The sequence below is a fragment of the Delphinus delphis genome, chromosome 12 (assembly GCF_949987515.2).
Source record: "Delphinus delphis chromosome 12, mDelDel1.2, whole genome shotgun sequence".
Taxonomy (NCBI): Eukaryota; Metazoa; Chordata; class Mammalia; order Artiodactyla; family Delphinidae; genus Delphinus; species Delphinus delphis.
The window spans coordinates 57,872,675-57,893,884 of record NC_082694.2 but is presented as its reverse complement, the minus strand read 5'-3'; the positions used below and the strand labels follow the sequence as shown (position 1 = coordinate 57,893,884).

Below are 21,210 nucleotides of genomic sequence, written 5' to 3'. Positions count from 1 at the left end.
CTGTCTTATTTTTTATAATAGTTATGCATGCATGAAAACATATACATTTATAAAAACATTTCTTGTAGTTATAGTTTAGATTTCAGATGATACTACATGTGGTTCACTTCTAAGAAGAGAGAAATATTCCAGACTGGAAAGATAACCCACCAAAGCAGAAGTCCATTAAAACCCTAAAATTATTCCACCCAAATTTCTTACATTACACAGGAAAACTTTATGTCAGTGTAAAATATCACGCTTCCGTCACTTTAATAGGCTAAACGTTACAGATAAAATGCTTCTGCCACAAAGTAAATCTGGAATATGTTGGATTCTAGGTAATATGTGCTAACAGTCTTTCTTGTCTAATACTACATTCTCTAGTTTTTTTCATCATTTTGGATTCCCCCAAACACACATTATTATTCTTGCTCTGATCATTTCAAATTTTCGTAATATTTTTTTCATTTTTTTAATAGCTGATTGCCTTCTCGTATTACATATTTGTTCTACTCTCAGAATTGAATTGCTATCTCATATAGCTAGGTCTTTACTCCTTGGGATTCCATAGAGCAAGAAAAGAATACTAGTAATATAAATAGCAAAACCAAAGTACTTATTTTCCGTGGAATATAATAATAATGATTCCATAAAATCTATATATTATTAAAAATTTCTTTTCTATGTATTTTTCCAAAAAAGTGATGCCAATATTTTGCATCCAAAAGCTATATTTGTTGAGATGTCTTGCATATCGTATGTGCTAGAGTTAATGAAGTTACAATCAAACTTGAAAATGTAATAGTCTTTAAAGCTAAATTAATTCTGGACAGATCCATTGCTTAACAAATTATGGCTAGAAACTCCCAGTAAAATGATTTGCTAAGCAAGATGTTATGTAAATTTTCCAACCTACATTCTTTGTTTTCCAACTTTGAATTTTAAATGTATAACAGTAAATGCTCATGATCTTTTGCGTAATCTTCCCCAAATGACATGATTGCTGGGCTATAACTAAGTAATTAAATTTGATTTGTATCTACTCTAGTTAATTAAACTTAACATTTTCCAGAACAGTCAAGCTAACACGTTAGACCCTGAAAAACCAAACAACATTTTGTAATAATTATTACCACTAAACTAGCATCATTAAAGAACAAACATCAGTAGCACTTCAAATCTGTGGATGTCACCTACCAAATCACAAATCAAATTAGCATATTCTTCATTTATATTTTATTAGCTGTTAACATTAGACAGAATTCCCTGTTGAAAGTCAAGATCAGCTGGCATGGGTTTAGTATTTGTCACTGATTGAGTTTATACAAAAGCATGGGCTAACTGTTAATTATATCTATGTAATGAGTTTTTGCATTGTAATTTTCAAATGTTTTGCCGAGAATACATTTTATTAGAGACTACAAACACCACTTACCACTTACAGGTATTTTCCTCAAATATGGATTTTGATCTTAAAAGAGGTCATGTTGAAATAATTCAACTCATTTACATAAAAATATGAATGAATAGGTACAGACATGTTTATTTTCTAAACTTAAGAGACTTCTACACTAAATATGAGGCAAAGATTAGGAATCTGTCTTGTTCTTAAAACCTATGAATCAGTAAACCTGATTGCCTCTCGATCTCCATCCCTGATCAGACTGGACCCTATTTCTACCTTGGTGAATGGCTTCTTAAACTTAGATATACTTTAAATCCAGGCTTTTCCAGGAATCTCTTTATGATGCTCTGGAAAGAATCATAAATTCTGGGTTCATGCACATCATTAAACAAACAAAAAAAATTTTTTTAAGTATCTAATGAAGCTCAGTGGCGTCAATAGTCCCATCTATGTATTTTAGGTTTTTGAGAAAGTCATCTCTCAAGAGTAACGAATTGGATGAAATATAAATTCATTTTTAAAGATAAATCGAGTTGTGTCTACATAGTTCAACTAGGCTGCATGATGACAAACTCTCTTTCACTTGGATCTGACTGTGTGGACCTGGCATTGGAAACTACCAGAGGAAAAATGATCCATAACAAGAAAGAGTTTTCCCTTCACTTCTTGTAGAAGAAATTTCATCTTGGAGAGAATGCACCCCATTTGATATATCACATGCCATTTACACAAGAGTTAACTATTTTGAGAACAAACTATATTTTTATATTGTTTCTCCTGAAATTCCTAAGTTGCCAATGATTCCACCAACATAATTATCCACTGGAATGTCCTATTTTTGCACTGCAGATATTATAAATAGTTTCCTTTCGTCCTTCCAGTCTGGATACTGCTCATCGAGTCACATTTCCTGGTTTGCTTTTGGTAAGTGCAATGCCCCTGGCCCTCGGCAAGGAAGGAGGAAAAGCTCTCTAAACGGCAGCTGTCTTTGGAATAATTATCGCACAACCCGCCATTCTGTGTTACAGTGTTGGCAGATGTCACTGTAAAGTGCCAGTAGGAAGAGCAAATTGTTCCCCACTTTTTTTTCTCTGACCTGCTCCCTGTCAACTCGGATGCTTGGACAGAATCCTACTTCTCTCCCCATCCTTATACCAGCAGGGTAAAAGGGTTTGTTTAATCATGTAAAGTAAAATCAGACTGGAACTAAATAAGAGCTAAATGACTTTCCCCACTGGCATAAAACTGAAAAGGCAGGATTGGTCATTAAGTCATAATTAAGCATTAGCAGTTAAGCAGAAACATTATATAATCACAAAAACAGTGTCAGATAAAAGCAGCAGAAATCATTTCAGCCAGCCCTGGTAGCCAGGCAATTCTTTTCAAGGATGTTTCTTTTTTGGGCTCTCCCAATTTGTACACAGTAATGAAGTTAGGACATAATGTGAGGTTTTCAATGTTCCCTTTCTGTGTGTATATTACGTGATCAAGATAGAATACAAATTTTTCAACCCATCGTAAGTGCTTGGATAAATTCTGTCAGAAGACTCATTCTATAAATCTACTTAAAAACTATAAATGTACTTAAAAACTGTGAAAGTACAAAAGTAAAAATAAAATCAAATTAGGATCTCTGGGTATACAGTATATTGATCAGTGGTATAGGAGCTAGAAGCTAGGATATTTCGATATTTTGAAAGTCGTCTTGTATAGTAACTATTCCATTCTTTCTTTGCCATTTAGTTTTTAAAAAACAAGCACACATTCGCACATCCACAAACGCAACTCAACCACACACATAGGTATAAAGAAAGAACTTACACAATTTCATCGTTCTGGAACTCGAGCTCTCCACACGTGTCTTCAAAGTCCTCTCCTCCACCTCTGGCGGTCCCTTCAATGGTTTTATAGGGGACAATAACATTTCCGCGTGCTCCAGATGTTCTCAATACTTTCACCTCCATGATGCCAATGCTCTCACTCACGTGAGTCACAGGTTCCTCAAAAGTAAAGATGCCTGCGTGGTCGTCGTCAAAAATAGTCACGGTGGCAGTGGAGGGAGACCCCAGGCAAGCGAGGGTAGAGACATGATTGGCTTCCAGGATGCCATCTTCCGAGGCTTCAGAAGATACTTTGACGTTGCTGAGATGCACAAGGAAATTCTCATCTTCCTCAAAGATGTCGTCATCGATGATGCCAACTCTGATTTCCTTCTGGGTCTCACCAGGCTTAAAGACCACAGTTCCTTCGGTAAATTCGTAATCAGACCCGGCATTGGCTGTACCATCCTCTGTTCTGAAGTCGACAAACACAGTGTTGGTCAAATCACCACCTCTGCGGATAATGGTCAGGGCTACCGTACCACAGTTCTCCAGACACTGGTATGTTCCTTGTTCAAAGAAGATCTTACTGACGGGGTCATTTTCAGCCACTTCCGTGTTGACCTCGTGCATGCTGACGGCCTTTCTGGCTTGGTCAGCCGCATGCCTCTTTAAAATGTTGCCTGCTCCGGTCATCAGGCGGGTAGCCTGAATTCGGTAAAATGCTCGACTTTTTTGCTGCTGACTTAAGACCTGGTAGTTGGCTAATTCTATCAATTGCTCTATTTCCTTCTCCGGATGCTTCTGCTTGAGTTCCTTCAGAATCCTAGCCATTTCTCGCCTGGCTTCTTCATCATCTTGGTCCCTCTCATCGACTTCCAGAACTAGGGCACCATCTAAGAAACTGTCAACGTGGGAATTGACCACTTTCCCATCCATCTCAATTTCTGTCTTGGAAGATGGCCTGTCTCCTTCATGTTCAATAATCATTCCCCTCTGCTTGCCAGCCCGGTACCTCTTGTAGACATACTTGTAAAACAGAAGCCTCCTATCTGCCACCCAAGCGAACACAACACAGATGGGAAAGAAGAAGAAAGTAAGCAAACCTTCCCAGACCTCCACGACCCCAGGAGAGATGACAGACAAAATGATGTAAAGCCAGGTATAGGCAAAGATGCTCCAGGCTGCTGTCACAAAGAACACACGCAAATGCTTAATCTTCCTCGTCTCCCCATCTGGGACGACGTAAACACAAAGTGCAATAATGATGAACATATTGAATGCGGCACTCCCCACAATGGTGCTAGGACCGAGGTCTCCTGCAGTGAAGTTATGGCCACACACCTCAATTACTGACAGGAGAATCTCTGGAGCGGAAGATCCCAGGGCCATCAAGGTCAGGTTGGACACCGTCTCATTCCAGATCCTCACAGTTGTCTTGGTGGTCTCTCCGTTGGGTTTCTTTATGGTGATTTCTTTTTCTTGAGACGTGATGACTTCTATAGAGGACATGAATCGGTCGGCAATGATAGAGACTCCGAGAAACATGTAGACCATGGCCACAAAATACACAGTCGCTCTAGCAATTTTGTCCCCAAAGGAAGGGTCTTGGGGCTCCCAAATGGGTAAAATCACCCCTTTCTTACAGTAATAGGAGCCAGTACACTCGCCGGTTTCATTGCCTTCTCCTTCCATTTCTGTCTCAGCGCTTATATGATCCACGTGGGAAAACAAGAGAGCCACCATGACTAACACATGAAATCCCATCGAAAAGGTGGGTGAGAGACTGAATCGCAGCATGTTGGACAATGGCAGAGTTCCAACTGTCCCAACCTACTGGGAAAAATAAGATAGGGGGAGGGTGGGGGGAAAAAAAATCACATCATTAGATCCAGATCCAAAGCATGACTAATTACTTATTTTTATTACTTTTACTAATGATTTGTTTATATTTGACTATCACAACGTCTACGGAGAATCATGATTCTAAGAAACCATCTGTGATTAAGCAATCCTTGGTAACGTTTACAGCCCAGTCTCTCCACTTGAGGATTTTCTACATGTAATCCCCATTCACTGAGCAATGTACACAGCTGACTTACTGGAATGAAATGTTCAATTATATCCTTGCCTTGTTGAATACACATGCATGCATGCTAACAGCCAATGAGAAAAAACAAAAAATTTTGACACATTGAATAATTTTCTCCTTGTTGCTAAGGCAGATTTCCTTTTAAACTGTGGTTAGTACAATCACCTTCCAGAAACTGTTTCATCACCAAAATCACCTCGTTAAGAGCGATGCTATGAAATTCAGACTCTAAAAATCCTACCAACGCAAGGCTTGGTGATGATCTTAAATTCTAGAGCACAACTTTTCACTGCATTTCATGAAATCATGTCCTATGGCTCTTGGCAGCAGAGAAATCTTCAAGCTTGCTTGCAATCAAAGCTCAATGGCATTTGTACTTGAGAGGAAAAAAAATCTGCTATAAGGCAATGTTTCCACACATTAAGTACAGTTTTTAAAAGCACGTTTTAACGAGAGCACATTTCCTCCTAATTTTCAGCAAGCCCGGGTCTCCTGTTGCATTAGCAGCCGGGCATCTGGTTCCTCAAGCACTGCTCTTCATATCTGTGTACAGATCTCGCTCTAGAATCTGCAGGCTGCCCACACAGGAAGGGGAGATAAGCAGGTCCAGGTCTAGGAGTGTGTAAGTAAGACTCTTGCTTGGCAGGCTGTGAAATCAGCGTTACCAGCCATAAAATGTTCCTTCTCTGTGTCGATGTCAGACTTGCCATGGTCATTCTAAAATACATATTAGTTCTATAGAGGATTCAAGTGACCCAAAAATGCAAAGGCAATAATCCCATCTAAATTAGCTCATGTGACAAAATGACAGTGACCACAACGTATACATGTGATGAAGGGCAGTAAGCAATTAGGGATACGGCAACAGCATCACTGGCGGGGGAATTCAGGTGCATGGCAGCTCCATCCACCACTCTGCCTTGCTTACCAAGCTGTGTGCCTCTCAGTGACCTTGTATCACCTCTGATTCCAGGGCTCTGGTGAAGGTGGTGGGGGCAGGCGCTGAAGCTAAGAAGGGTCTGCTCCAAGTCAGGGTAGGTCTGTTCTGGAAATCCAGTTATGGTTATGACATCGGGTAACACGGGGATAAGAAGGGTCCTGAGACAGAGCTTAGCCCTGTGGCCTGACACAAAGTTAAAAGTGGAGCTGAGTTAGACCCGCTCATAGCCTCAGGCTGTCTGAGAGTCACGCCCACATTCACCTAGACTCTCTGGCCTATGTTTGAGGCTGATGGCTTATACTGAAAACTGCACCTGGGCCCAGGAGAACCTCCACCCTGGTCCAGCCCATTCTGGCACACCCTCCGCAAGCCCACCATCACCTAAAGTCCTTGTTTTTAGCTCATCAATGTTGGGGGATAAGCTTTGACCATTTTCCCATGCTAAAGAAGACACAGCGGAGGGCTGCGGTGGTGGAATTCCATTCTAAGTAAAAGGTCGAAAACTAGAAGAAGCATATTTTCAAAATATGCAAAAGTTCATGGTCAGTGTGTCTACTTGTTCAGTCATTACTGGGCTTGGGTGGGTTATAGGATTTCTCCTTAAAACAAGGTAACATTGAACCATCCTGTAAGAGCAGTGGCAGACCCAGTTCTAACTCCCTTATGCCACAATTTATTCCCCATATTAATGAGAGCCACCCAGACAAATTTAAAAGGGCATGCTAGGCTCTCTTCTAGGTCCTGAGAATTCATCACTGAATTTTTTTTAAAGTCTCCATCTTTGTGGACCTTATATTCTAATGGGGAGGAAACAAACAAATAAATGTAAATGTCAGATGGTAAAAAGTGCTATAGTGGTGGGGGGTAGGGAGCAATTTCAATAGGACAGGAAGTCTATGAGTGTCAGTGTGTGAGTGTGTTAGTGTGTGTGTCAGTGTGTGCACACACATGGCATGCATGATTTTATAATGGATGGTTTAAAGAAGGCCTCTCTGATCAGGTGCAAAGGACTTTGAGCAAAGTCCTGAAGGAAGAAAGGGGCCAAGCTTTGTGGATAGTTGCAGGAAGAGAATTCCAAGATAAGCGCAAAGACCCAGATGAGAATTGTGCTCTGCACAGTCTGGGAACCACGAAGAAACCAACGTGCTGAGAGGGCAGTGAGTGAAGGGAGCAGGGCTCAAGAGCTGGGAACACAGTGGGGATGGATTACGAGGGCCACTGAGGACATTATAAGATGCTGGCTTTGACTGTGAGGGAGATGGGAATCGTAGGGAGGTTCCGATCAGAAGTGTGATGTGAGCTGATTTTCCTTTTCAAGTGATCTCTCTGCTCGTTCAGTGAAGAATAGACTATAGGGGTAAGAGGAGAAACAAGGAAGCCAGTATTTGCCTATTATAAAAAACAAATCTGATTTATAAATGACCCCCAATGCCTGCTAGGTATATAAAACGATACGGTAAAGATCTAAAGTTTAAAAAGGAGAAAGAAACATTTGCAGTGACCCTTTTGGAAGATTTACAGCTTAAAACGTCTTGGTAACCTGTCAGGATCAGAAAGGTTAAGTATTTGCTCAGAGGGAGTAGGACAGAACACAGAGAGCCAACACTGGACAGAGACTTGAGGCTGCGCCTGTCTCCAGAACTGATAGAATTAACCACTCCCTTCAAACCACTGCCAAGTCTCATCATTCCATTCCTCACGTTTCAGCCAAAACAAACTTCCTAAAGTGCAGATCAGACTCTCTCACTCCCCTTAAAACTCTTCGTGGGCTGCCTATTGCCCTGAAGACAAACCCAAATCCCCTCAATAGGGCGTTTATACCTTTTAGGATCCGGCCTCTGAGCTCCAGAATCTGGGAATTCTCTCCGCTCCCTGAACATGACAACACTTTCTTACCTCCAGGTCTTTGCACGTTGTGTTTTCTGTACCCTGAACTATTTTCCTTCTTAGAAGGAGGTTTCAAAATGGCACAACAGCAAATCAGAGTTGATTGCCTGAGACCGAAATACCAGGCTCCATTCTTAAACACTGTCCCAGACACCATGCTAAATTCTTCACAGGGGTCCTTATATCGAATCCTTCTAAGAACCAGCATTGCCCTGTTACACAACTCCTAATGTTGCCATTTCCACTAGAGTCTGTGTGAATAGCACCCCTGGACTTGTGCAGTGCACAGTGCCCTAACAATAGCCCTATAGGATAGATATTATAAGCCCATTTTGTAGGTGGGAAGACTGAGGCTCAGACAGGTTAAGTTCTTGCTGAAAGTCAGACACATAGTAACTAAGATTCAAAGCCTGGTCTGTCTCTGAGATGATATAATTCACTGCTCCGGTCTACCATCCCTGAGAGCATGTAAAATGATCTTTGAGAATGATTGGATTTGGGCTTGGACTAGCCCATTGGAAAACCTCCTGGCTCCCAAGAGGAGGACCTAGGTAGCAAAAGTCCCATGGAAGGATGACAACAAGCCCGGTTCTATGTTATGGATTAGAGGCTTAGACAAGCATTCACAGCTCTGAGGTAACCTGTGGGCTGGGATGTTCCTAGAGACAGCTGACCCCCGCTTTCCCACCTTTTAGCAATTACCTGGCAACCTCTCCTGCAAGTACTCTCAGGGCAATCTCTTAGGTCTGCCCCACCCACATCTCCCAATATGTTCTCAACCCAAAGGGTACCAATGTCTAAGGGTGGACTGAGCAGTAAAAATCCATCATCACTATCAGAGAAAAAGGAAGGGGGCTTCTGAGGTTAATTCAAAAATGTCATAATTGTATTCAAAAGGTGGCAGTGGTCTAATTTGTGAAGTCAGTGGACAAAAAACACTGCTATAACTTATTAGCCATGAAGCAACTGGAAAGAACTCTCTGGACTTCAGTTTCTTTCTTTATTAAATTAACGCCAAATCTAAATGCTTGTGAGGGTATGGGGTAGGTGTCATCTAAATGAGAGTTCTTTCTTCATTTTTTGTCTCCATTCTTTTAGGGTCTTGACTCTGTCATCAGATTCAAAGAGATCTCTACCTGACTCTCCCCACTTTCTCCTCAAATATATATTTTCATGAAAATTAAGCAGGAAATAGAGGCCACTGATATGTTGGTCTGCTGCCTGGCCGCCTTCTGCCCTGATCTACTGAACTCTGTAACACAGGGTAGGCTGATCTTCATGGTGGTTTCAGATCAACTCTTAACATCCACAGCTAGTTCTTACTTAGGAATATCCATTACATCATCCAAATGAGCCTTCAGCACAGTAGCAAGAATACTCACATTATCTTCTGCTTACTATTTATTTATTTGTAAATTTATTTATTTATTTGTTTTTATTTTTGGCTGTATTGGGTCTTCATTGCTGTGCACGGGCTTTCTCTATCTGTAGTGAGCGGGGGCTACTCTTTGTTGCAGCGCGCGGACTTCTCATTGTCGTGGCTTCTCTTATTGCAGAGCACGGGCTCTAGAGCGCAGGCTCAGTAGTTGTGGCACACGGGCTTAGGTGCTCCACAGCATGTGGGATCTTCCCAGGCCAGGGATCAAACCCGTATGCCCTGCATTGGCAGGTGGATTCTTAACCACTGCACCACCAGGGAAGCCCTCACTATTTATTTGAAAACAAACCAAACAGCCCCAGAACCTAGAGATAGCAGACCTGAATGGAACTGACAAAGGATGGTGAACAGGTATCAAACTGAGTGAGCCCAGCCACCTATGTTGAAGGGAGAGGTCCCAAAAATGGATGTATGTACCTGCAAGACAGATCTTTATCAAAACTGCCACAGTGGAGGTCCAACGAGTAGTTAGGCAGCGCAGCAGTGAGGAACTATGGCGGTTTTGACTACAAGGAGAACTGACTCAGACAGAAGGAATACCTCTGGCATTCTCACCAGTCCTATGCTTGGGGCAGCCTAATCTCATTCTGCTGACTGGCAGCTGGGGTTATTCCAAGGAACTCCCTGACTCTCCATCAGGACCTGGAATCCCCTTCTATGTGATTCTTGCTGACTGAAAGCCTAAAGCTAAGCAGTGAATCTGTTTCTAAGGCAACAGTAAAGCAACCATAAATTCTTATTCACTACGGATGCAAGCACTTCCAAATTCTTCTAGACAAAGAGATGATGCCAGAGGATGACTTTTCTTATCTGATCATCCACTGAGGGTGCCAATTACTGTTCTGCCCCTCAACCTCAGGCCATCAGGCCGTGACCACACTTCAGAAAGGAGCTCGTTCAGTTTCCACAACGACTCTCTGCTATTACTTTTTTTTTTCTTTCCAAAGAGAGTTGCTTCTTTGCTGCCTGATAAATGAGGACAGGTCCTCTAGGAGACAAGCTGTGAGACATCACATAAGGGGCTCAAGACCTCTTGCCTAAGCTTACAAGACTGGAGTCAGGACCCTGTCCCATCTCAGAAAACACCCACCTCATTCATCAAAGGTAGCAACTGGGGCGACAGGCAACGTGGCCAAAAAAAGAAAGATGGATTTAGGATTTAGGACAATGCATATGTTATTGAAAAGTCATGAGACCCTTTTTCTGTACTTTGTTTTTTGATATAGAAATTACTTTTTAATGAAGTATAGTTGATTTACAATGTTGTGTTAATTTCTGCTGTACAGCGAAGTGACTCAGTTATACACAGATATGCACTCTTTTTTATATTCTTTTCCATTATGGTTTGCCCCCGGATATTGAATATAGTTTCCTGTGCTATATGGTAGGACCTTGTTGCTTATGCATTCTATATGTAATAGTTTGCGTCTACTAACCCCAAGCTTCCACTCCATCCCTTCCCCACCCTCCACCCCCTTGGCAACCACAAGTCTGTTCTCTATGCCTGTGAGTCCTAGAACTTACTACTTTTTATACGCTATATAATTTACTTAATGGTTCTGCTTATTGTCTCTCTCTCTCTCTCTCTCTCTCTGTTTCTCTCTTTCTCTTTCTCTCTAACGGATGTCAACGCTGTAAGAGTAGGGATTTCTGTCTCTTTTGTTCACCCAGTTCCGAGAGCAGAGCCTGCTATATGGAAGATGCACAGCACCTGCTTTTACTAAATGAATAAAATATTTCTCATTGGGTCATGTGCTGATTCACCAAATCTCTGATGTGGAATCAGAATCCGAGGGCTGAACCCAGGCATATGCATTTAGAAATGTTCCTTATGTAAAAGGGATGCCCCTAAACTGAGCAGAGGCCGGTGTCAGACTGAAAAGCCAATGTCAGTGTTGGGTAGAGGAGAGGAATTGTGATTCAGTCATTCACAGAGAACCTCAGGCTAGAAAACCTGATCTCCAGCATCAGGAGAGGGGCTGGGACCCTGACATTTTCCCCAGCACCTGGTAGTTGGTCCTCCTATACCAGCCCTGGCTTGCTGATTTCTTCTGGAATGCCAAGATCATCTGCTCTGTTGAGAGGGTCCTAATATTTTGCACATCCTCACGGGAGCATATCTTCTTCTCCTTTCAGGACACTAAAAAGACATCTAGTCAAACACCAACCCCCAATCACCTCTATTACAGAGGCCCCATAAAAGGGAAAGAGCACGAAGAATTTAAATATATTACCTCTGCATTCGGACATGGATATATGGGTAGAAGGAAGAAAGGTGGAGAATAGAGTCTTCCAATGGAAGGAAGAATTTGAAGGGAAGATACTCTGCTAATCTTGGTCTCCATGCAGAGTCAGCCAGGACGATCCTCAGATGTGTTCTGCCAGGACCAAGGGCAGTGGAAGGGCCCCCCTCAGGGGCCTTTATGACAGTCATGACTGCCACCACTGACTGGGCACTTGCTTTGTCCCAGGTGCTCTGTTGATTACTCTGCATTCGTTATCTTTTCTGACAATATTGCAAGGAGGTATTGTCATTCCCATTTTACAAACGAGAAAAAATAAATCGTTCATCAAAGTAAACCGGGCTGAAATCATACGAATCTAAGTGACAGATAGGATTTAAATCCAGGCATTTTGCATGATAACCAGAATGCTTTCCAAAACCGCAGGACCTTTTCATTTGTTTGTTTTTCACTACACAGGTTAGCAATACTGTTCTGTCTTAGCAACTTACTTAGGTACTTAGTGTGGAATAACCTTCCCACGCTGCCCCTCCTTCCCACCTGAATAAATGGTGTCTTTGGATCATCTCATTCACGTTTCCCTCTCCTGTCTCATGCCTGCCCACCCTGCAAGAAAGGCTTTTGTAAGCTCTCCTATTCATCACATAGCAAGGGAAAGAGGATCCACTTGGGGGATCATCAGCTAAAATCTGAGGTCTGAAATCCCTCCAAAGTCATGTAATAATCTCAAGGTTTTTCCATTCAGTCAGGAGAAAAGAAAATAGAGAATGAAATCCTAGCCATGAACAAGCAAAACTAAAATAAAAGAGGGCAATGCAGAAAGCTGGGGAGAATGATATTGAATTTTAGCCTAACAAGGAAGTTAATACTTGGCCCTAAAAACAATAAGTCAATATTTTTTCGAGAATCTCAATGCAGCAGCCCACAGATTTACTGTCTTGGGGTCAAGACACTAATTTTTAACTGTTAAGTAATCCAAATAAAAGGGAAAACAACACATTCATTCATGGGTTTGTCTGCCAAGTTTTTCTTAGCCACTCGTATGTGCCAGACACCATGTTACAAAGATGAATAAGATAATATCCCCCCCCCCAAAAAATAAAAAGATAATATCCCAAAAGAAGCTCACATTCTAGTGGGTCCTTACAAGAGTCAAGGAGTGAGTCCCCTTTCTGGAAGACATAACTCTTTCATTACTAGGGGATCACAGAAGAGGAGAGATTTTCCAGGGATTCAGACAGTGAGACCGTGACTACACCTGGACGCTCTCAAAGTGGACCACCTAGTTCCCAGGTTAACATATCTGGGGTCTTGGGGTCATAAAACTGGGCTTCTAGAAACCTCCAACTGCTCAGCATACAGTCCTGGAATCAAAAGATTTCAAATGTAGTGAATTCCCGGAGGAGGGCCTTGGATCGCCTTTTCTGTACTCTGAATCTTTCAGGGGCCTTGTGTTGGACAATGGTTACTATTTCAGGCAATAATTTGGTCACCATCCACCCTGAAGAGAAAGAGCAGCCTTTCTTTGATGTTCAACCTTACACACTGAAAAAAAAAAAAAAAAAAAAAAAAAAATGAGGCCATATGCATGCATTTATTTCTGGGTCACCAAAAAAGATTTCCTACCTAAAAATATTTTCCACACTAGCCTGTTGACATTTCACCTTCAGACCTTTGTTTCAGTGAAGTATAGCCCTCCTGATAGTTCTAGTTCTAAGAGAGGGGATCATTCATTCATTTGTTCCTCAAACACTTATGGAGGGCTTCTATGTGCAAAGCACCAGACCAAACACCGTGGGAAGTTCAAAGATGATTGACTCATGGCCCCTGTTTCTGACGAAGTTACAGTCTTCCAGTAATAGTTACTCAAATGACCATGAATAGAAGAATATGGAAAATTCCATAAAAGGAGGGGACTAGAAGGATGACAGAAGTCGGAGAGAGTTGAGGACATTCCAGAAGGAAGCAATGATATGACAAAAGGCATAGAACAACGCTTTTTCAACTTCAGGTCACCTAAGGATCATCTGGAAAATTCACTGAAGTGCAGACAACTGGGCCCTATCATCAGATACACAGTATCTCTAAGGAGGAACCCCCAAATCTGAATTTTCCCGAGCACCCTAGGTGATTCTGATATGGATGGTCTTGGCATTGGCACGTAGGGTAGAAAGGCAGAACTGGGTAGGAGGAAAAAACTGGCATAAAGGGCATCGGGCATGTTTAGCAAACAAAGACTGGAGAGCAGAGGACTTAAATAAGGTCCTCGATGGAAGGCAGTACCTTAAAATTAGAAGATAGTGTTTGTTGTAATATCAGTAAGTTGTTGATATGAAATAGTGTATCAGATGGGCTCTCGTTGTCACAGATTGGGACCCCAGACAGCATCAAAATATGAAGCCCCTTGGTGACTGTGTGTGTGAGGTAAGACAGAAGAGGGTAGAGAAAAATGGACCCTAACGGGAGCATCAACAGGGCCCCCCAAAGAGGAGATAAAATCATTGGGAGTAACTTACACGTACTTCATAATTTTGCCAAGGGTTTGTTCTGCTTTCCTTAAGGAGAAACAGCTAAGGATGGCTAGGACTCCACCTAGACACAGGACAAAGAACCAGACCCACGGAAGGCTTCAGAGACCTTCTAATCAGGTTCTGTCCACAAGCCCTGAACAGAGGTCAACAGTACACAGCAACGAAAACCCCAAACTGGAAGGCTTAGGTGGTGAGGAGAGCTGTGCTCTTCACATGAGGGGCTCTGGGTGGAGCCTCACCAACTCCCCTGTTCCTTCAACTCAAGGGTAAATCTTTGCAGTCCCTCTTCTGGCTTTCTAGTCTGCTTCTTGGGACTGGGGATGTTTAACACAGACTCCAATTTCAAGCTATGTGATAGGAACATGCAGATGTCTTTTTTAAAAAAATCTTTTTTAATAAGGAAAATACTGGTTATGTGAAGAGAGGCTGGTGAATTTCATCAGCTTTCTCCCTGCATCATTAAGCTTCATCTTCGAGCAGACTGCTGTTTGGGGGATACGACCCTATCAACTCGAAGTTTGTAGGTCTTTTATAGTTTCCTGCATAGTCAAAAAGCATAATCCTTTAAAGAATAAGATGCTCTTGAGGAGAACAGAAGTAGGAAGTAAAAAGAAATTAAAAAAAAAAAAAAAAACCTCAAGTTGATACTCACATAATGGTGACCCTTCATCAATATTCTAAAGTTCCTGACAATATATACAGTGACATGGGTCTAAAACTAGGTGTGTACGTATACACAAAAAATCCATTTTTTAAATGGAAGCAGCTTAAAAAGGAACTAACCAAATTTTTGTTTACAGAAATAAATTGAGTAGCTTTTTGGGAGGGAAAATATGAACTTTTTACACAAAACCCTGAACACAGTTTATGAAACATACAGTTTCTCTACTAGGTAAGGTATCTAGTGAACATGTCCTTTAAACCAATCCCATACACCTGTATTTGAAGAATTGTTTAAATATCGGCTTATGGCTTATGGTTTTAATGTTGGTAACTATGCCACAACTATTATGTTATTGTCTTTTTGTGATTGGTGAGGATTACACAGGAGCTTTTGAAAAAGAGAAAAAATTTAGTGGAGAAAGAAATACTCATCATTTAATCATTTCATTAACAAGTGAAAATAGTAACCTGCCTATTAAGTCCTTGCTTAAGCAAGGACTGTTTTCACCAGGATCAATGACTAATGAGAGAACATGCATTCCTTCCTTCATTCAGCAAACACTGAATGTCTATTATACATCTGGCAAGATATGCGGGGCTAGAACCATGAACTAAACAAGACACAATCTCTCTCGTCCCTGAATTTATTATCTAGATGGGAAGACAGATGATAGATGTTAATTTAAATTGTTACAGAAAGAAGCATTTATTAATTGATAAATGCTATGAAGGAAAAACACAGTCCTACAAGAGTCAGTAATGGAGAACCTGACCTACTAGGGTATTAGGGAAGACTGCTGATGAAATAACATGAGTCAAAACTTTTTAAAAGACACTCAGCAGGAAGCCAGGCTAAAGGTTGCTGTAGTGCAAGGCCTTAGGTTAACACTTATGCAATTACCCTTCTCTGTAATGGGATTACTCACAGACCTACCTTCTTAGATATGCTGGGCATTGAGATCATGTTTAGACAATACTAAAAACAGCTTCCGTAATTTACATGAGAGTTTTCCCCTCTGAGGTCATAGTCAGACATTTGAAATTAATTGCATGCTGCTGGGGGCAATATGGTAGATTGGAAGGGTCGTTGGTCTAGGAGCCAAAAGAAATGAGTGCTGGTCTTGGCTCTCACTGGCCAGTCATGTGGCCTTGGACAAGTCATTTTCCCTTTCTCAGCCTGATCTGTAAAACTGAGGAATTTGGCTAACAACCCCAAGCTATGATATTCTGATCCCTCATTTTGGCAATCAAGGTCATCAATATGTTGCCTGTCTAACTCCCCAGGCTTACTGTTCCTGGTAGACAACTGAGTTACTAAATAAAAATTACCCAAATATGCACCCTGTTTTTCTTTCTCATGCTTTTCTACCCGTCCTCCATGACCCATCTCGAATGTCCAATTCCCCTTCATTAAAATGCGTTTAGTGCCAGGAAGGCCCCTAAAAGTCATCTCACGTTGCCCCTTCCCCTTTTTCCCCCACATGAAAACTCAGGTCATCATAACTTAAAAGACTTTTTCAAAGCCATGCATCTCAGAAGTGACAGAGCCAGGCTCTAAAACAAGGTGTCTAAGTTTCTAGGCCAGATCTCTTCCACGACACCAACCCCTATTGCTGGGTTTCCTGCAGCCCCCTAAGACGGCCTGTGTGTATCTCTTACAATCTGTGTCTCAAGGGAGGCTCAAGAGGGAGGGGATATGGGGACATGTGTATGCATATGACTGATTCGCTTTGTTGTGCAACAGAAACTAACATGGTATTGTGAAGCAATTATACTCCAATAAAGATCTATTAAAAAAAAAAGAGTTGGCAAACTATGGCCAACAGGTCATATTCAGCCCACCGCCTGTTTTTATAATGCCTATTTAATTTTTTTTTACATTTTGAAATGATTGAAAAAAATTTAAAAAAACAATATTTCATGACATGAAAATTATATGATGTTCAAATTTCAGTGTAAGTAAACAATGTTTTACAGAACACAGCATGTTCACGCGTTTAAGTATCGTCAACGGCTTTCATGCTACAACAGCAGTGTTGAGTAGCTGTGACAGGCTCTGTGGTCCACAAAGTCAAAAATATTTACTATGTGGCTTTGAAAAACAGCTTTGTGACTTTTGGTGTAGTCCTTATGTATGCCCTTATTTTCGAGCTCTCCATGGCGACCTTCGCAATTAGCATGTCCACATAAAGGCGCACAGGTAGAAACAGTGCTCTCTCACTGGTCATCTCTCAAGTAGTAAGGACCAATCCTCACTGAGCACTCAGGTGCCAGAGGCAGTTCCAAATGTTTTACAAGCATTAATGTATTATTCCTCACAAAAACCCCATAAGGTTCTTTACTACTATTACTCCCATTTAATAGATGAAGAAAATGAGGCACAGAAAAGTTAAGGATCTTGCACAATGTTAAATATGCCATTTGTTGAATTCAAACAAATATTAAAACTAACAATGATATGCCTGCTGACCTCAGAGAACTCTGGTCTGAGTACCATAGGGAACTTCATTGCTTTTGTCAATATCCTCGATATAGAAGCAAATTCATAGTTTTCTTTCCACCTGAGGAAATCATTGCTAGACATCCACGGACTCCTGAGGCCAGAAAACACAGGCACATTTCTAGAGGGCTTCTATATTATCAAAGAAAAAAGGGAGATGTAACTTTGGTGAAATGACTTCAGAGTCATAGATCTAGATTCAATAATGTCCCATTTCACTCTTATTGAGTCATTTAATTTCCTATGGCCTCCATTTGCTTATTTGTTAATAAAAAAACTAGATGAGCTCTGATGTGTCTTCCAGTGCTAGCTATGGGTCTAAGCAGCACGAGCACTGATAAGGAGAAGTTCCGAAAAAGGGCCAGGGGCAGCTGCATGACCAGAAGAAAGTGAGGAGTTAAGGGCGGGGGCGGGGGGGGGGGGCGGGGGGGAAGAGTCAACAACTGTGTCCAACATCAACTCACAAATTTCAGCTCCAGGGGGCTCACATCCCCCAACATTTGAAAGGCAGATGGTTTTGGAAGAGTGACAACCTGCAACTTCTGAGGGACATGTGACACGTGACTGAGCCCCTCCCCAAGCTCTATCCTTTTGCCCCTGGCTGATGCCACTCACTTTGGGGGCACTACCAAGGTGCAGAGGGGAAGTGGAGGTTGCCGTGTAGAGTAAGCAGACCCATTCTCTAAACCTGCTGCAACTGGGTGCTATACATTGAACAGAGCAGAGCCAAAGGGGGCCCTGGGTCCTGTGCTCTAGGGGGAAGCAGAAGTGAGGAACTGGAGAAGCTCAAGGGAGAAAGCATCAGAGCCATTCGGTGCTCAAGAAAGAAAGAAAAACCACCTGTGATGGCCCAGAAAACATAACCGTCAAATTTAAGGTCTGTTCCTTGCTTCACCTCTCAGACTGATACAGCTTCTCTCCTCCAAGGCATGCTGGAAATTCATCAATTTTGGGTTCCCGTGTAAAATACATGTGAGCAGTGATTTATGCTAGCATCTGTTTCAGATCCACAGTTCCCATGGCATGGTCTTAACCGGGACATGCAGCTAGCTTGAAGTCTGGAAATGGCCCTAACCTTGCTCCAGGGTGGTCCTTGTCATAAATTAGCTGGGGCTGGTTTACATGTTTTAAAAATAGCGAGGCTTTATTTATTTGCAAAGTCCTTTCACTCTTTGAGAACCAACTAAAATGCTTCCTCCTCCTCCATGAAGCCTTTTCCAATGTTCTCTTCTTCCTCTCAACTCTAAAGCACTGGGCTCATTAGATAGCTGCAGCCATCCATCTACCTCACTCAGCCCAGTGTTTAGGCGTTCTAGACCGTACATCCCTAAGAACAGGGAACACAGCGCAAAGAGCATGTTTTGCGCATGGCTTTGAAACAGCCTCAAAAACGGGTACCATCACCTATTCACTCTTGGACAAGTTATTTCACCGAGCCATAGTCATCATCTTTAAGTCAAGATCAGGATGCTTTCTTGCAACGGTGTTAAGTGAGAAAACATGTACAAAGTGCTTAGACTGATGTCTGCAACATAATGGGTATTCAACAAACATCACATAACTCCTCTTCAGCATCTGCATTCTCTGAAAAGCCCAGCGCAGTGCCTTGCATACACTGAGTGCTCAATAAATATCACAGTTGGATTGAAGAAAATTGCTGAATCACTCTCTTGTCTGTTTGACTTCATTTCACGTTAGATTCAAGCAGGAAATTATTAACTTATTCTGACTTCACATGCAATGACATCTACAGAGTGATGACTTTTTCTATCTTTTCTAAAAAATTAAGATGGGGCTTCCCTGGTGGCGCAGTGGTTGAGAATCTGCCTGCCAATGCAGGGGACACGGGTTCGAGCCCTGGTCTGGGAAGATCCCACAGGCCACGGAGCAACTGGGCCCGTGAGCCACAACTACTGAGCCTGCGCGTCTGGAGCCTGTGCTCTGCAACAAGAGAGGCCGCGACAGTGAGAGGCCCGCGCACCGCGATGAAGAGTGTACCCCGCTCGCCGCAACTAGAGAACGCCCTCGCACAGAAACGAAGACCCAACACAGCCAAAAATAAATAAATAAATAAAAATTTAAAGTGACATGTCATTTTAAAAAAATAAATTAAACTAAAAAATTAAGATGGACTCTAATATCTACATTTATGTTCCTATGTCTATTACATATGCAAAAAAAACATTTGTCCGAACAAGTATCACACTAGTGTTCTAGGTTACTAGTATGAATATTCCAAAATGATACAGTAGAAGCCATTCAAGACTTTAAGCATATGATTTCACACTACGGGACATATTTCACCCATTTCTCAGAAGAGTAAATTTTCAAGAAAGATCAAATTTTTGTTACCTTTGCTGACCCAGAAGTAAAATGTCAGGGTGACAGTTTATCTTTGCCTCTGTCTGGCTACTCTCTACCCCCCCCACCCCACTTCAGCAGCCTGGTTCCCGGGTACTTCCCCATCAGAATGGCCCTCTGGGGGCACTAACTGGACAGCAACCCATTTCAAACTTCTTTCACTTCCTCTGCATCATCCTGTGTTCCAGCGCTCAGAACTTTTCTGCCAGCTGATCTGATAAACCAATCCAAGTTAGTAAACGAACAGATGCGAATGGTTTGTGAGAAGGAATGGTAGCTCTTTCCTAGGTAATCTCGTTGCGTTCTATTAGGGATCTACTAGATAGAATTACTTTATTCAAATGAATGTCTCTAATACTGAGAATTTCTGATCCTACATTGGCTGAAGGATAAATGCTTTGAATCCAGGGATGTTTTGTGCTTCTCAAATCACTTTCTAGACAGCTGCCTATAACATACTTGCCCCTGATCACAAACACACTTCCATCACTTCAGCTGCTTTCCATCACTTCAGGACTTTTCTCCTTCCCTACATTCTCCTCCTCCTCCTGAAATTGGCTAGAAAGTTTCAGGTAGCGAGAAAATGGGATTCTCGTGAACCTTGGTCTATCCTGTTACTTACTATACACTCTTGGCTGCGCCGATCAAAGGACAATCACAAATGTAGACATAAAACACTTAGGGTTCAAAACATAGTTGACAACAAAGAGAGCCTACAACAAACACTTGAGGCCTCATGGGCTGCGAGCAACTGTCTTCCAAGTTGAGTCAACACGCTAGCAAAAGACGCCTGGTCTCATCTGTATTCTCAACTGCTTGTGAGGAAATCATGCCAGTAAGAGTAGTTTACCCTCGGAGTCTCCAGTTCAGAAAATGAGCTGTTTGATTTACAAACCCTATTGAGAACCTAATCATTGATTAGTTGTTTTCAAAATATGTGCTGTATATCTTTTGTGAAGTGTGTGCGTGTGCGTGTGCGCACGTGCGTATGCATGTGCCCTTTGGCCTGCATGGGCCTCTGTGTGTGTGTGTGTGTGTGTGTGTGTGCGTGCGTGCGTGTGAGAGGCTGAGGAGGGAGAGAGGGAGGCAGGAAGAGAGAGAAAAAGAGAGAGGACAGATGCAGACACATTCACACACAGGTATCTTTTGGAAGAGAAAAAAAGAAAACTGAAAATAATCCCACTTCACTTAATGAGGCCCCACTGGACTAGCCCTGAGTCCAAATCAGAGTCTCAGAGGCAAGACTCTGAAAGCTCACTTTCCCAGAACCCAGTCCCTCTCAGTGGGTCAGACAGCACCTGACGTTTACTTCCACTAAATCTCAAGGACGTCTCCAGGGGATAGACCT

The 21,210-nt window shown here is 42.0% G+C and overlaps 1 protein-coding gene across 9 annotated transcripts in view; it reads right to left on the bottom strand.

Annotated features, from left to right (window-relative positions):
• The window catches only part of SLC8A1 (solute carrier family 8 member A1), a 411,488-nt gene that overhangs the window by 319,514 nt on the left and 70,764 nt on the right, over positions 1-21,210 (bottom strand). For 6 of the 9 annotated variants that reach the window (XM_060026743.1, XM_060026748.1, XM_060026744.1 and 3 more), the window contains exon 2: positions 3,209-5,040. In XM_060026743.1, coding sequence (XP_059882726.1) covers positions 3,209-5,040 — 1,832 coding nt within the window. Of the gene's footprint in view, positions 1-3,208; positions 5,044-21,210 lie in introns of those variants that run through there. The other 3 variants (XM_060026750.1, XM_060026751.1, XM_060026745.1) reach the window with 2 other exon arrangements.